Below are 17519 nucleotides of genomic sequence, written 5' to 3'. Positions count from 1 at the left end.
TGGGGGCAGTCAAAAGATATTTCGTATATTACTTACAGAGCATTAGTAAGACCAATTCTGGACTACTCACTACGTCTGCACGGCTTGAACTTACGCGCTGAGTGATAAGTCTATAAGTAAACTGCAATTAGTAATAACTCTTCGGATGGTGACTGTTAGTTTTGAAATGAGTTCCATTGACCACCTACATTCAGTGTGCAAATGTCGAAAATCACCACAAATTGCTTGCATAACAATCTGCCCACAAGACTTACTTGTCAATAAACCCTTTCCATGTTACCGGTCTCATCCTCGACCACCTCCACCAGCTACACCCGAACATCATAAATATAAAGAGGAACTCAGTCAAAAAAAAATTTAAAGCAAACAAGTCTGAATTTTTTATCACCTTTATACTTATAGATTTAAGATACACCCAAAAATCTTATCTAACGGTCCTTTTTGCACTGACCTCTACACAGCGCTCCCCTTGTTTATTTATTTATCTCCAAAACAGGACTACTTTGACACCAATTATGTAGTGTGGCTTTGACCGATGGAGGTCGCAACGTTCCTTGGACTCGGCAAGAGCATGCCGGACGCGACCCGAACAACGAGCTAATGTTAACAATAACAACTTCTTTCACTTCAATGGTTCGGCCGATTTAAGTACAACCCTCGTATGCATAATTTCATTTGGAAATAATGCAAAAAAAACGCCCTTAGTTTCAATTAGAAATTTTTTTCTCGCAATTGTCGAGTTAACTGAAATCGAAATGAAACAAGTCTAATGAACATATTTAAATTTTCAAAATCCTGACATAGCTAACAGACAGTTGGAAAAGATTGATGAATGCAACAAAAAGAACAAAATACTGAGTTGTTTTTTTTTTGTGAAAAAATTTCAATTTGCTTTCGAATTTCACAGAAAAAAATGTATACCCTTCAAGCTCTTTGAATTTCTAGAACTAATTATTATTTGTACTTTTCGATAACTTCTAACCGATTTCAGATAACTGGATCAATAAGAAGAAATTTTATTTTGCTGGTAAATGTGAAAGTTATTTTCCACTTCCGAAACTAGAAGTCGATCACGTTTTTTGTGTCCTTCAAACTTTTGCTGTTCGATAGTGGAGTTTACCTTTCTTTAAACAAAGGAAATGAACTGAACTTAAGAAGAAATCAGAGGTCAAAACACGAAAAAGTTAAATTCAGCCTGGACAAATTTTAAGACATTTCCTGAAAAAAATCATCGCAACCTATATAATAGTCTGACCTTGATTCATCGAATTTTACACTTTGATCTTTAATTGCTAAACTCAACTTTTTTTTAGAAGGAAGGGATGCTAATTGATATGATTATATGATTTTTGCAAACAATTTCATTTTTAAATTTTATTGTCGATTCACTCATGGCCTATTAAGTTCATTAAAAGTATTAGACCATGATAGTTCTTCAGCACAAAGTATGATGACGTACTCATGCAATCAATGTAGTAAGTAAATTAACCAATTATCTTTTACTGATGCTTGCTATTCTGACCTCTAGATGCTCAACAATGTCATAAAGGTTCATTCAAGTAATTTCTGATGCCACAATATCATTAGCATATCAACATAGAAAGGGCCATTATAAAGGGAAATATAAGTTAATAGTTATTGCATTTTAAACTAACTCTTCCCCTGTTAACGGCCAGGAATTAATGAACGTCATTTTGATTCAATCGTGAGATAAAATGCTACGTGCAGGAGAATTTTAAGGGTCCCCCGCCCTCAGAGATTCCACACCCTGACCCCCCCCTGACCACCGTTTGCTACTATTTACCTCGTCCATTTTTACTAAGCCCAAAAGTTTTCTGGAATCACTTTTGGCGCCAATAATTCCTAATTTAAACACAGGAGTACCCGCTGAAAAAATCCAATTTTTTGGTCAAACCTTCCTTTATAAAGAAAGCCGGATCTACTCAACAATCTCCATCCCTTCCATTTCTCGACCAATCAGAATGCAGCAAAATTAGAATTTTTAATAGAAAGCTTAGTGCTAATTTACTGTATTTATTTATAGGGGTGGATATTCTTAAGTATTACCATAGGGATAAGGGGGGGGGGGGGGGGGTTAAGTACGATTTAGAAAGTCCCCAAAAGAAAAATTTTAAGTCTGTTTTTATTTTAATTCATCTTAGGCGATAAAAATGTGGGCAAAGTAGAAAGTAAAGTAGTTATAGTTTATTGGGAGAGTTGGGAACATCAATTTGGTCCTCAGATGTCAAGTCGTCCAAAAAATTCGTCAAAATGTTCAAAAATCCATTATCATCTCCAGAAAATACTAGATGCGCCCCTAACTGGGTATTTTATGAAACAGCTGAAGTGTAGACCAGCTACCGTATCAGCCAGCCAAAAATGCCGAGTAGTTGTATAATAATTAGATAATAATTTTTTATCACTTGCGAAAATCGTGCAAATTTCGACATTTTTTTTGATGGTTTATGTACTCCGCTTATTTTTGTCTGTTTTTGCACTTGGACTGGATTATTCACACTCCAAATTCTAACCTTGTAGTCAGCCGGAAGTCTCATCCTGTTAGCGAACTTCATCTGATTTCGCAACTGGTGGTAGGCTCTTGTGAACTCGAGGTACTCCCGCGCAGTCGATAGTCGCCGCACACTGCTGAAACTCCCCCTCGGACGCCCCCTCGGTCTCGGAAAGTTGCCAGCCGCGGTCAGTTTGCGGATTCCAGAGCCAAAAGGTAGACCGACGCCACTGTTCCCGTGAACACCGTTTGACCTTTGGTCCATAGTTGAACCGGTCGAGGGTCCTGAAGGTCGTGAGGTGGGTGGGACCATAGTTGGAAGCATGGAGTCACCGTCGCAGTTTGAAAGCGAAGCTGAATAAATCAAAGCTGCTCAATAAAACTATTTAAAAAATCAATAAAACTTAAAACATTGTCTACTTGATTTTTTTGCAGCCAATATATAAAAATTCAGCAGTCATCTGTAGTATGCGAAAAACAAGTCGGCAGATTTTTTTTAGGCTCAAAGCATGCCAACCCTAAAACAAACGAAGTTTATATCATTTTTAACTTAAGGCTATTTTCGAACTTGTGATAGACGTTGAAACAAGTTGTGTTCAAAATTTACTTTTTTAATTTTCACCCAAACCAACTCAACCTTTTATCTATGAAAAATAATTCTCGTCTTAGATTTGTTTAGAAAATATTGCTTGAAGAGCAAAAGCATTTTTCAATTTTGGCGTTCAATGCATGGAATACAATTACGCAAGCAATTGCCTCCTTCGTATTGAGAGCGCCCATCAAGACAAAATGTCACAAGAAATTGGCCAGGTTGGCCTCATGATCATGTGTTAAAATCAAGTATTTAACTGGTTTTAAGCATGTGCGCTTCCGAAATGACGAAGATGTTGCTTCTCAAATATCTTCACTGACTATTTCAATTTATTTTTATTCCAATTTAAATCATCACGGCAGTAAAACGTTGGGCTCTTTTTCCTTTTCCCCCCACCTGCAAAATTTTACAAGTAAAACTTTTGTTCATATTGTCCGATTGTCATGAAAATTGACATGTAGACTAATTAAGCCATGACAAACATATTTGGTCCTCATCATTAACCTTGTAAAATCACTCGTTACACTATAAAATTCATGCTCGTTTGAGGTGGGAGGGAAAAGGAAAAAGAGCCAAACGTTGTTGTTAGTGACAATAGAGGCGACCTTGAATGCGGATTTAGCAGCGGAGGATTTAGGGGGGAGGGGGACGCCCTTCTCTCGGGGATTCGACACCCTACCTACCCAAAGGTTCCCCCCTTTGTACTATTTTGAGGTTTCCATTTGTGGCTGACTGACCTTAAAATTTTTCTAACGGCGCCTTTGGCGCCAATATATACTAATTTTCAGAGAGAGCGTGCGCCGAAAAAAAGCGAATCTATACTAATGTTGAGGGGTGGGGGCGGATTTTCAAAAAAAAATCAAATTATTGACACACTGTAAGGACTCAATTTTTTACTAAAATTGCGCCGCAGAAAACTTGAAAAAATAGGCCAAAAAGGCCGAAAATTTTGACAAAATCGTGTTTTTCGTCAATCCCCCCCCCTCGGGAAAGTCCTAGATCCGCCCCTGAATTTTTTAAGCAATTAAAAATACGCTTATAGTTGATAAACATAGCCAACTGAAAGTTGGAAAAGAATAATGAAGGCAAGGAAACAAAAAAAACTGACTTGTTTTTTGAAAAAACTTCAGCTTTCAAATTTTAAAGAAACAATACCTTCCCCTGAAGCTTTTGAATTTCACAAACAATTTATGATAAATACTTTTTTACCCATGATAAAATTAACCCAATTTGAGAAAATTATATCAATAGGTAAAACTTTTATTTCGCAGGGAAATCTGATAATTAATTTCCATTTTCGAAATTAGAAGTCGATCACGTTTTTCGTGACCTGTAAAATTTTGCTGTTTGAAAGTGGAGTATGCCTTCCTATTGAGATGTTAGGGGAGCCAAATTTTATGAGGGCTCGGAGGAGCTTAGACCCAATCAAACAATTCAGTAATAGCTCTTTTCTTACCTTGCAGTGCCATGAAATCCCTCTGTTGGCGCAGCCAGTTCGATCCCGGTGGCCTCCCGCGTTTTTTGGGCGCCCCTAAATTGGGACTACCAATCTGTCTTCCAAACACATCCATGCCCCCACCCACAAAATCCTCGGCCCCTCTTTGAGTTGGGACAGAAGATGTTATCGGCTGTTGCATGACTGTCACGGTGTCTCCGTCAAAACCACCACTGTTACTCTCGTTCTCGCCCTGCAAGCATCAGAAATGCCCATTTTTAATGAAGAAAAGTAAAAATTTATTTCTCCAATAATACATTTAATTTATACATTTACATTTACATGCATTCAAATTATATAAAATCAATTTTTATAGATTAACAATGGGATCGTCTGATCTTCGGATCTGCCAAGCGTCTGCCTCTATACGGCGACTGAATGATGCTAAAAAAAAAAAAAACTTAAAAAACTTTAGCTAAATCTTAATGTACACGAATAGCCGGTTGCTGTGCAATTAGTGCGAATGTTGTGACGACACTAAATTCAGAAATAATATATCTAAAACAAGAAAAAAAATCAAAAGAAGTTATTAAAACTTTTTTAAAATATTTGTTCAAAACTTCCTGTTATTTTTCTAGAAAAAGCGATTGAAAATATAAACGAATGCGTGGTTGATAATAACTAAATTAATGTTATAATTGCAGCAGAATAATATTTGGTGGTTAGCTTCTAATCGAATTCCGCTGTCAGCCTAGCCACTGCCTAATTTGATTTGAAAAACGAATACATTCAGACCAATTTTTCTCGACACTGAGACAACTTTGTTAGAATACAAATCATGGCTAAAATGGCTTCAACATTAAACCACACTTGACACCTATGAGCTTTCGTTTGAGGTAGTCAAAATTTGCTGGGAAAAAAAAACAAACAGACCACGCATAGTGGTTATGCGATTTTTTTGCAGATTCAACTCTTTTGTTTTCGTTAACATCAATTTTCTTCCATATTAAGCGCGAGTTATAGCCTAGGGCGTTTTTGTCACGCTATTTCAACAACCTCGACAAGAGGTCTAGAGTATTAAAAATGGGATCATATAAAAGTTGTCGTAACAGGTGTATATCGGATTCTGTCACGAAAAACGGACGTAAATGTTTCCGTTTTTCAGAATAAGTTTACGACTTGATAAGAAACTGAGAGTCAGTGTGAACGCTCAATCCAATTTTTAAAAACTTCAGAAAAAAATTATTTTCAATATTATACTATTTTATGAAGTTTTTAGGGAGGTATTGTCACAACGTTGAAAGAATCCAATGAAAAATTTGAAACAAAAATCCATTTTCAATTTTTTGAGAACATTGAGCAACCACATACTGGAATCAGAATATTCGGCGACTCTTTTCCACTACCCCTCCATCTTGCAAGTTTTATTGTTGTTTTACGTGTTAGTATGGTTGACGGCTAAACGCGGGATGCTACGATCTAAGGCATCAAAAAAAACCTGTTCACAATAGTTAGTTTGTTCACCATGCAAAATTTCATTACGTTATGACAATGTTAAAATGGTTTTCAGAACTGAAATTCAAAAGTGGGGGAAAAGTGTAAAAGAGCCTATTCTGCAATAATTGCACTGAGCACCCAAGTTCTCTTATTGAGATTTCCTGGTCTCATTTTAAAATTAAAACTGGAAGATAAATTTGCGACTCACCTGGACTAGTTTCATGAAATTCTCCACCGTTTCCTGACTGCACTTTTCGCCCGAGGATAAATCCACAGGGTGACTACTGGAACTCGCAGAAATATCCAGACCCCCATGGTTCTCCTGCTCCTCGCCCCCCGCCGACTCGACCTTGAACGTGTCTTGAGATGATTGATTGTCGAACAAGTTATTGTCCTGCAGGTAAAACATGGAGAATTTAAAGACCGATGAAATTCTTATTTAGTTTTATGTGGTTTTGCTTCATTAAATATAACATATATGTGAATTTTTAAAGGAATCTATAGTAAAGACATACCAGCAAAAGAATACAGTAGGTTCTCAACTAAGTAGTGCATACATTGAGTAACTAGGGCAAAAACTGTCTTCAGGGCTCATCTGAGTTTTTTAAAATTAATAAAAGTTTTGAGAAAAATTTTATCAATTTTATCGAAAACTAATAGACTTCAAAGGGTAGTCAAAACATTCAGGGCTGACCCTCATGTGAGCAGTTTTTTATGATTTGTATTCAACTAACTGTGTTGATTAGCTTAAATTTTTAAAAGTAAAAACCACTTATTTATCTTTCCTCTGAAGTGCTTTCAGGCAGAGGATACCAATATGATTCTAGTAGATTGATAACAAATAGCATTAAATTGTTTTAGAAAATTCTGGCGAAAATTTTTACCACATAATAATTAAAATCATTCGCAATATCTATGAAATGGGATGCAGGTCCAACAAAAGTCTTTTTGTTTTACCTTTTACTGGTATTTCGGTTTATGTTAAATGAGAGCATTAAAGCCGTTTTCAAATATATAAGACAAAAATGAGTTGATGTTCTTGGATAATGATTCTGCGCATGTTCTAGATTTTGACCTTGTCCCACTTAACCGATTTAAATTTGGGTGTCAGTTTCTTTATTTCACTTGTGAAAGCAAAGCACTTGTAACCGGTAACTACTCTTTTTTCCATATAAAATATAAGGTCTTCGAAATATAAGGTCTAGCGTTCGACACCAGTGGAACCGGTTTTTTAAGATCTGTAAGAAATTGACCTTGCTCTACTATGGAACCTCAACAAAACGGATGCCCCACTCACTTGGTCTGGGGGTAAAGCTCGCGCTTTTGTAAGATAAGGTCTAAAGTTCGAGCTCGGTCTACCTAGGATTTCTTCGATGTGTGGAAAAATTGTTTTCTTTTTTCGAAACCTTGAACGGTCGGTCGGACTATCGCTTGCTTACTTATTTTTTGTCAGCCTAATTTCCGAAGCATAGAAGTTCTGTTTAGAGCACCAAAATTTTTCTGATTTAAATTATAAGCAATTTTAACACTAATTGAAGTCATTCTGAAGAATTTGTTTAATTCTGCCAACTCTGATTTTCCTAAATTATCATTTTTTTAAAAAAGTTTTTGCTTTAATGGGTTAGATAATACTATATTGAGTTGGTTATCGCATTTTGCTTCTTTTAAAATTCAAAAAGAGACGATTATGCTTGTTTATGTTTCAGAAGGAATAAAAGGTAAATACTTTGATCGAATCTGAAACTTCAAAGTTTTAAACTTTCTGGGACAGCTTTTTGTTTTTGGCTCAACTGGCGTCTGCCATAGTAATATCTGCTCACTTGCCGCTCCGTAAATAATTTCGAATGCTTATCTAACGGCGCTGATGTTGTTTTTGACTCGTTTTTCTCATAATGAAGATCATTTGAGACAAGTTTATGAAAATTTTGTAGAAGTGCCTTTTCTAAATTATTGCCTCTGTGTTCAAAAGTGCACGCTGGCATTAAATAGCCCAAACACGTTTTAAAGCACGCTTTTATTATCTGAGGAGCTGCATTTAACTTTGCCTAAGACTTGGAGGTGGCAAAATTCCTAAATTGATTTCGTACCTCAAAAAAAAATACATCAGAAAAACAACTTTTTTGACGTTCTTTTGAAAAAATTATATTTTATTTTAACCTTTTAAATATAAGGCTACCTTTTATCAACTTTCTCCAGTATACTTATAACGGGTTTTTCTATATTCATTATTGTTTCGATCATTGAAAATGGGGAGGAACTTTGTATTCGGGTGTGTTTTAGTTTTTTCCTTACACAATCAGGTACCGCAAATAATAATTGGACTGGGTTGAGTTATATATCATAATAAAGTCCTTCCAATCGTAATTCGAGCAAAAATTTTAAATTTCTTTAAAAATTTCCCAGTGTCGAGAATAACCGGTTTGAAATTTTTGATCTTTCATCCATTTTCGAGCGAGTAAAGCGAGCCAGCAGGCTTATTTTGTTTTTCAACCAAAAACCTTTACCATAAAAAATCAACGTAATCGGTAAAATGATAAATCATATTAAAGCCCTTTCAGCCCTAATTCGAGCGACCTTACAAAATTTTCAACAATTAACCCTGTGTCGAGTAAAACCGGCTTGAAACCGGAGTTAGTCTAAATAAAGCAAGCTCGCTTGCCTTTTTTGCGCGAGTTAGACTCGAGCAAAAAAAATCAAGCGATGAGGCTTATTTTAGCAGGATAGGCCATAAAACTTTAGTTTTGCTCCAGCAAAAAATATTCGAAAATTTTAATACCAATTTTGCAAGGAAAATGTTCAACCTTCCAAAAAAAAGGCTGCAAAAAAAACTGAAAAAATAATATTTTCGAATCTTTTTCAAAATGTTTTGTCGTTTTTCGACTAGAACCATTGCGCGAGTCGCCTATTTTACTGTGACTGTCGAATATGCCTAAATTCTAGGTTTCGTCTTATCCTTTTCCACACCACTCACAAAAAAAAACTTTTGAGAAAAAATTGAAAAAAACATGGAAAAGCTTTTTTATGAGTTTTTTAAGAGTATGGTCGGAACATTCTGTGCTACTTGCACAGCAACCGGTTATCCTCGTTATTTCATCACTATTTCATCAATAATCATCACTATTTGCCATCCGATTCGCTGAAAAACCAATAATAAAATTTGGATGAAAAGTGATCAGTAGTTTTAGGAAACTCTTGCAAATACGAACTATTTTGCCCCTTAAAAAGGGTAATACGGCATCACGCGTAAAAAGACAACTCGCCATATAATAAACGCCGCAAGCGCGCCATCGTGTTGTGAGCTTGCCAACAGAAGTTTGGACTTTATACTAAGCGGCGAGTCGCGCGTGTAGCTCGCTCACCAGCGACCTTAGATCCAAACTTTTAAGTTTTAAAAAGAACTTTCAAATTTTGCGAGATGCCGCTCTTCTTAAATTTCTTTAGAGGCTTGTCTATGGTTACCAGTTGTCTTTTGTTGCGAGTTGTCGCGGAACCTTTTAATAGCTAGCCAACTTAAGAGAGAAATGCTGAAGAAAAATCAAAATTGGTGGTTATTTAAATGAATTTGCATTAATCAATCTTGCAATCACGTTGAAAAGGGTTGCTGGAATATATCATTGCTAACAAGAATTACTTCAAAATAATCTTGCGCATATCAATAAATTTCTGTACTCGTCAATAGATGAGAACAAAAATAGCTTGCTTACAATTGCGCTGAAATTAGCATAGTGCTTTTTAGAGGAATTTGGATCCACTAAAAGTTGAATCCACGAACTTAAGTCTTTTTTGTTCGATTTTTTTGGTTAGAAATAGAAAAAAAACCGCCGCGACAGTTTTTTAATTAATTATATCTTTGGTTTGTTTTTTGGCTATCAGTCTCTGAAAGAATGAAATTTACCTCTATACAAATTTGCATATAATTTACTTTTTTACATTGTTAGGCTGTAATATACGCCTAGCCTAACAAGGTAAAAAAGTCATCATATGCAAATTTGTATAAAGCTAAATTTCAATCTTTCAGAGACTGATAGCCAAAAAAAGTCGGGTGCACTATAAAAAATGAACAATTTTGAAACTTGAAGCAATTTAACATGGCTATCGCGGGTTTTCAGACATTTCAACGTTTTGGTAAATTCCATTAAACACTGAGGAGCCCATTCTTTGTAATGCTGAATCAAATTTGGGTTGGAAAATCGGTTGGCTGATCGTTGCAATTTTTGCCTTAAGATAAATTTGAGTATTTGTGGCATTTCGAAAGTATATTTCGTCGACATTAAAAAAGGTCGATAACCTTTTTTTTTGAAAAGCGCTTTCCAGAAAGTTTTAGTTCTGCCTCTATTCTGACGCAGTTCCCGGTCTACAGCCAGCTCCCTTTGAGAAAAAATAGTTCATGTTTCAGTGTTCCGGATAACTGTTCCAAGCATTGAAAACGAGGAAGAACTTTATCTTCGGGTGTGTTTTTGTTGTTTCTTTTTCTTTTGTTTTCCACGCAAAATCAGATACCGCAAATATTCATTCATCTCATATCATAAAAAAGCCTTTCAGTCCTAATTCGAACAAAAAACTAGCGAGCTGGCTTATTATAACGTAGTTTAAGTGAGATGTGTTTTCGAAATTTTTTGCGCCTTCTTTTTTTAGTCATATTTCAAAGAAAACTCCTATCCAATCTGCCTAACATAATACGAATATCGAGTAAGCTTAAAGTCTCTTGGCTTTCGTTCAGATCCTCTCATCAAACGTCGGAAAAAAAACGATACAATTTGAAAACAAAATGAAACGGTTCGCAAAACTAAATTCCAAAAACTATCACTTCGAAAAACAGTATGACAGATAAAGTGCAAGTTAGTTATCCTGAAAAAAATTTCTTACAACTTTTCATTTTTTTGGTATGACCTAGACTCAGGTACCATTAAGAAAGGTTATATGGCGCTGAGGTAATGCTTCGATCGGTATTCAAAAAATTTCAAAATTAGTCCTAAAAAAACAGGTTTGAATTTTTTGCTTTTGATCTGAATATAAAGTGGGGAGTGAAAAATCACTTTTTCTTTTGATTCTAACTTGGATTTCTTTCACTTTTATTCAAATTTTGCTGACATAATTTTGGTTCGATTTCGCTGTGCTACTTGCGCAGCAATCGGCTGTTTTTGCTTTATTAATAAAATTTCGAGACTTCAGTTTAAGATATTCAGCAAAAACAGCCGATTGACTGAAATCTCGAAAGTTTACTAATGAAGTTAAATAACATTTTTAAAAAAGTAAATGAGGTTTATTATACAGCTAGCCACCAGTAAACAGTATGTTTTATTAAATGACGTCTTAAAAAAATATCAGTCAAAATTTAAACCTTCGATTTATAATATTAATTCAATGAAACAATTTTGCCAACAGATATTTCCAATTTTTTCAAGTTTGGCCTTTAAACAAATTTAGAGCAAGAAATGAACAGTCACTATTGAAGCTTATCAAAAAATTGAAAGAAAAATTCAAGTAAAAGTCAATTTTTTTTTTGAAATTTTTGCAGACACTACCATAGTCACAATTTTGCAAGCTACTTACAATTGAAGTTAACTATTTGCAGTTTTCTGTTGAATACTACAATTTGTGAGATATTACAATTCTAAAAAGTTTAGGGGAAATTGAATGTGAGAGCAATTTTATATGAAAACCATCAGCATAGTAGACGTGTATGCTACCTTAGCGCCACAAATCCTCAGATCTCCTGAAATTACAGGCATTATAAACTCACAGTCTCATTTGAAAGCTACTAGAATGAGGTAAAATTTCTTAAGTTTTAGCGCTGATTTTCTACGGAATTATTACTGAAATAGCTCTTAAATATCGTAGGTTTAGCTATGCAAAAAATTCTGGTTTATACATGAATCAGCGCTTGAAAATAGTGATCACTGGGATACTACAGAAAAAGCGCTAATTTACGGTGGGACTTCAACCCGGGAACCCTTTGGTTGGCGAGGGGGTCGAACCCCTGAAAGAGGGCGTCTGCCCCCTTGCCCCTAGCGCGAATTAATCTATTCGTATCAATTCCTTTTGATTTTTTTCAGAATGCAAATGAGTAAAATACGGAGTAGGTAGTCGCCAAATACAATTCCTGCTAGTTTTTTTGGGCTTTTCAAAATGGGGAGACAAATCCAGTCTAATGACATATTTGTTTCCTAGTCATAAAAGGACCCCTAAATTATCACAAATTAGGAAGTATGTCTGAGTGCTGTATTATCTACCCTTGTAACATCTGGTACCCCACGAAAACTTCAGTGAGGCCAAACTCAATAGGAAGCCCCTTCATTAATGATTTGACCTGCTTTTTTGGGAGAAAATATTAATATTCGCAATTTTCTGTTTTTCAGAAAAAAAATTTCCGCAAAAACTGTTTGAATTTTTTTTAATTTTTGGGCTTTATCCTATCGCCAATCAGAATCAGATAAAGCCTAGAAACTTTTAGTTTATACGGTCCAAAATTATTGTACTATTAATTGAGCTTCTGCTATGTTATGGGGGAAAACAGATTTTTTTCAATGGCATTTATTTCAACCGATCACATTCGAGCATTATGATCAAAAATTGAAATAGCAAAAAGACCAGTTTTTGGGCCGTATAACAAAAAAAAACGAAGCTAATATAGATATAAATATAATCTTTTTAAGGATTGTCAAGCTCTCGGATCTTTTCAAATGATTTGAGTACACGTAAAATCAAGTTTGCACCCGAAAATGCCACAAATCCTTGATCAATTTTCAGTTGCAGAAAACTGATCAAGGATTAGTAGTATACTTATCTAACCTTTCCGAAGTTAGCGAACTCTGGTTTGATCATCATGGTATTGTTGTCATCATCTTCGACGTCGTCATCGTCAGCAAGCATGGACCCCGAAGACCCATTCATTGACATGTCAGTTCCCTCTAATTGGTTCCCGCCTTCATCCATCATCAAACCAGCTTGATTCTCATTGGCTGAAATCGCCGCTGACGTCACTTGTATCAAATTGGCAACTGCAGCACACGCACTGGCCGATAGAGGGCGCTGCGCTGTTAACTGTTTCAAAACATGCTGTTGTTGCATAATCAGTTCATTGTAATTCGTAGAGGGGGCCCCGTATACTTTTTTCGATTTTATTTCGAATTGGTATCCACAACTACAAGTTCGCTTCGCGCTCGGGTGCATCAAGTTGCAGTTTCTGCATTTTTTCAGACCCATTGATGACCAAATAAGATTTCACGGCGCGGTGTAAGTGTGCGCTTTTTTTGTAATTTTATAACGCAGATTTTAGGTAAGCAACGTGAAAAAATAAGTAAATTTATTCAAAATATGGAATGAAAAAACTGTATATTAAAGCAGCTCTAGACAAGCAAAATAAAATAAGATAGAAATAAAAAAAGTGAAGTCTTTCTTGAATAAAATTTGTGGCGTAAAAGAGTTAAAAATGCTTTTATTCCAGTGCAGATGCGAAATGAAAAAGGAAAAAAAGAATTTAAAGGGAATTTTAGTGAAATGTTTTGCGGCAGGCAAACTCCGGATAAAAACTGAACGCGTGGATTAGAAGAGCGGAACGTGAATTGAATTTAGGAAATTTTTGCTTATTGCGCTATGATTATAATCACCAAGGAAAAATTGAAAAAAGAAGGTAAAATAAAATAGATCAGTAGAATCAAAAATTTGGGTGTATTTAGCGTGTAGAGCCGGAAAGGCGCAAGGAAACGAACCAAAAAAGAAAATAGCAAAATATAAAAAAAACGAATTCAATTGATAAAATATATATCCCTCTGAACAATATATATTTGTCGGTAAGGTTAAAATTGGTGTTCTTTTTAGTTATAAAAACGACGCGAATGAAAAAAGCAATAAAATTCAGGCATTACGGCTCAAAATAACTATATATGCAAAATATGTTACAATTTTGATAATGCAGCTACGAGCTAAGATTTAACTGTTCCGCATTTTGACAAAAATAATTTAAAAAAACAAATCGACCACATTTAATTTTTTTTCTAAAATAAAGGAAAATGCAATATTGCACACAATTGTGCCGCTTTCCATTCTGTAATTCCATTCTTAGTTCCATTTAAATCTTGGCGTTTTTAAAGCCCATGCAGTGAAAAATATTGAACGAAATTTAAGAATATTAAGGTTTACATTTTAAGAAAAGTGGGAAAGCACCCAATTTTTTCAGCCTGATTTTTAATGTGATTAAAAGTTAAACAAACCCTTTCTTTTATGGAAAATAAAATGGATTTAACAAGACGTGTATTTATAGCAAAAAGTAGCTTTTTTTTAACAATTACATTATAGCTTGATCAAATCTTTGTTCGGGCGGATAGCAAAGATCCAAACTTCTACAAAAATTAAATCAGCAAAATCTGTTAAATGAATTAATGACCAAAAAATTTGCTCAAAAATCAACAATATTAAAAACATGCCTACAAATCATGTTTTTAACAGAAAAAAATAGATACGGTGAATCTGGTTATTTTTTGCTCATTCGTCTATGGGTGACCAAACCAAACATTGAGCTAATATTGCATCCGCGAAAGATCCGAAAGAACTCTTCACGGTCATTTGGTTCCTAAAATTCAATTTGATGAAAAAAAGTTCAAGCAGTTAGTTTCAAGGCAAAAAATTCAACAGTTGAGTTGAAGTTTTCAAATTTCTCCGCGCTTTTTGAAGCATGAAACAGGATTGTTTCTGAACTTTTATGATTTTTGAGTTATCTTTGAACGAAAATTGAAAATCAAAAAATAATAATGAAACTATAATAAGAAAACTACAAAAAACTTGAAAAAACTATTAAATGAAATTTTGATTAAGCAATAACGATTTTGAAAAAAAAACGGAAAAAATTCAAATTTTTTTTTTTTAAATATATTATCCATCATTATTAAGTACTGGACAAGATTAATTTTTTCGATAGCGCAATAAACGAATAACGCAACTTTTCTTCTAAGCCTTGCCTTATACGCTTCATATCTTTAATAAAGTTATGAAAGTTATAAGGAAAATATTCTCCCACCTATAGAATTAAACTAGTTAGTATCTCAATAAAATTTTAAGGAAACTATTTTCCAACAGTTATTGAAACTATAAATTAAAAACAAATAATAAGATAGAATAGCATTTTGAAGACATAAAACTAGATTTTTGATTTGTTACGAACTAAAATTTAGCTCCTGCTAGTAATATGACCAAACAAACTCTACTTTTTTGTTACAAGTTCAGTTAAAAATTTGCTATAAGCGTAGAATTGCTACTACATGTTCGGTGCAGAGTTTTGTAACAGTGACTGATGGTAGTGTAATTTTCAGTCGACATAACAAGCAACGCACTACAAACGGGACCAAATAACATCCTCCCCCCAAAGCCGTTTGAGGGGAGGATGTTAACTCGGTTCTAATTTAGGATTTTTCAGCCAATCAGAATCGAGCATTTTAGATAAAGTGCTAAGCAAATTTAATCTAAATGAAGCGCTGAGGTGGAGGATCTTAACAAGGTCTATTTGGGGGCGTGGATAATAACTTGATCCCTACAATCGTGATAGCGTCAAATCAAACAACTGATGAAAAGTAATATTTCGATGAAAAACTTTAAAATTAGCAAAATATTTGGAAGGGAAACAAGGATAGCCGGCCGCTGGGTAAAGAGCACAGAATGTTCCGACCATACTCGTAAAAAAACCTAAAAAATTTTCTCGTGATTTTTTTTGCTCGTGGTTTGAAGGATCTAAGGAAATTCTGAAGGTATCTTCGACAGTCTCTTTAAAAAACGCAAATTGAGCATACAGATTTTGTCGAAAAATGGCTTGAAAAAAATCGACATTCAAAAAAACTTTCTAATTTTTTAAATTTTGCACATTTTTTTAAAAGATTTTTATTCCAAAAATGGGGCTAAAATCTTTGACAAAAATTTTAATAAACTTTCATGGCTTAACCTTCTATAATAGGCCTGCTCGTATGCTTTAACCGCTCAAAAATGGAGTGAACTAAAAAATTTCAAACCGCTTTTTTTCGACGCTGGTGCATCTTTTCAAAATGTTTCAAGATCAATCGAATAAGGATTGAAAGGGCTTTAATATTATATACCTTTCGACTATTCTGATGATTATGTGGGGAAAAACTTTTCGTTAGAACTAAAAAGGCTGCTCGCTCACCTTGATCGCTCAAATTAAGATCAAACATCAAAAATTTCAAACTGGTTTTTTTCAGCACCGAGAAAAGTTTCTTAAAAGAATTTAATGTCGTTCGAATTACGACTGAAAAGGATTTACTCTGATATACCACTCCACCTAGTCCAATGATTACTTGAGGTACCCAATTTTGCGTGCAAAACAAAAAAAAGAAAAAATACAACTACAGAAAACAATTTCCTCCCTATTTTTCAAATGGTGGGAAGAATGAATTGATTACGCAACCAAGAGATCATACCTTAGTGGAAAATAAAACGATATTGAGCTGATAAGCTCTTAATCCAAATTAATTTTCCAGCTCAGGAATGGGCCGTGTTTCTGTCGCAAAACCGACTATTTGGGCGCCACTATTTATGTACAGATTCATATTTCACATTTTCAACCCTAAACTTTACACGCGGCGCGGAAAAATTTTATTCACAACTAAAAAATGAGTTTAACCGTGCTTTTTTTGCGCGTGGTATGATGAAGGATCTCAGAAAACCTAAATATATATTCGACAGTCACTGTAAAATAGGCAAATCGAGCACATGGTTTTTGTCGAAAATGGCTTGAAAAAACAACAAATCAACAACCAAAAAAATTTTTAATTTTTTAATTTGCACAAAGTTTTTTTGTGATTTTTATTCCAAAAATGGGGCTAAAAACTTCAAAAACATATTTTACCAAATTTTTATGGCCTGTCAATCTCTACTAGGCCTGCTCGTATACTTCAACCACTCAAAACTAGACTAAAACTCAAAAAATTCGAACCGCTTTTTTTTCGAAACTGGTGCAACTTTTCAAAATGTTTCAAGATCAATCGAATAAGGAATGAAAGGGCTTGAATGTTATATATCTTTCGACTATTTTGATGATTATGTGGGGAACAATTTTTCGTTAGAAACAAAAAGGCTGCTTGCTCACCTTATTCACTCAAATTAAGACCAAAAATCAAAAAATTCAAACTGGTTTTTTTTGCACCGAGAAAAGTTTCTTAAAAGGTTGTAATGTCGTTCGAATTACGACTGAAAAGGATTTACTCTGATATATCAATCCACGCAATCCAATGATTATTTGAGGTACCCAATTTTGTGAACAAAACAAAAAAGAAAAAAAACAACAACAGAAAACAATTTCCTCCCTATTTTTGAAATGGTCGGAAGAATGAATTGATTAAGCAACCAAGTGATCATACCTTAGTGGAAAATAAAACCATATTGAGCTGATAAACTCTTAATCCCAATTTAATTTTCCAGCTCGTGAATGGGCCGTGTTTCTGTCGCAAAATCGACTATTTGTGCGCCAATATTTATGTACA

At 34.6% G+C, this 17519-nt stretch overlaps 1 protein-coding gene across 3 annotated transcripts in view; it reads right to left on the bottom strand.

The window, feature by feature from the left end:
* LOC134853992 (uncharacterized) overlaps positions 1–17519 on the bottom strand; it is a 44231-nt gene that overhangs the window by 21293 nt on the left and 5419 nt on the right. Inside the window, exons 2-5 of one of the 3 annotated variants that reach the window (XM_063870041.1) lie at positions 12826–13382; positions 6242–6427; positions 4558–4789; positions 2532–2863 (exon numbers count right to left, since the gene is read on the bottom strand). In XM_063870041.1, the coding sequence (XP_063726111.1) occupies positions 2532–2863; positions 4558–4789; positions 6242–6427; positions 12826–13239 (1164 nt within the window). In that variant the 5' untranslated portion in view covers positions 13240–13382. The remainder of the gene's footprint in view (positions 1–2531; positions 2864–4557; positions 4790–6241; positions 6428–12825; positions 13383–17519) is intronic. The other 2 variants (XM_063870044.1, XM_063870042.1) reach the window with 2 other exon arrangements.

The sequence above is a fragment of the Symsagittifera roscoffensis genome, chromosome 9 (assembly GCF_963678635.1).
Source record: "Symsagittifera roscoffensis chromosome 9, txSymRosc1.1, whole genome shotgun sequence".
In the NCBI taxonomy this organism is placed as follows: domain Eukaryota; kingdom Metazoa; phylum Xenacoelomorpha; order Acoela; family Convolutidae; genus Symsagittifera; species Symsagittifera roscoffensis.
Note: the sequence above shows the minus strand (reverse complement) of the source record. Positions and strands in the feature narration are given on the sequence as shown.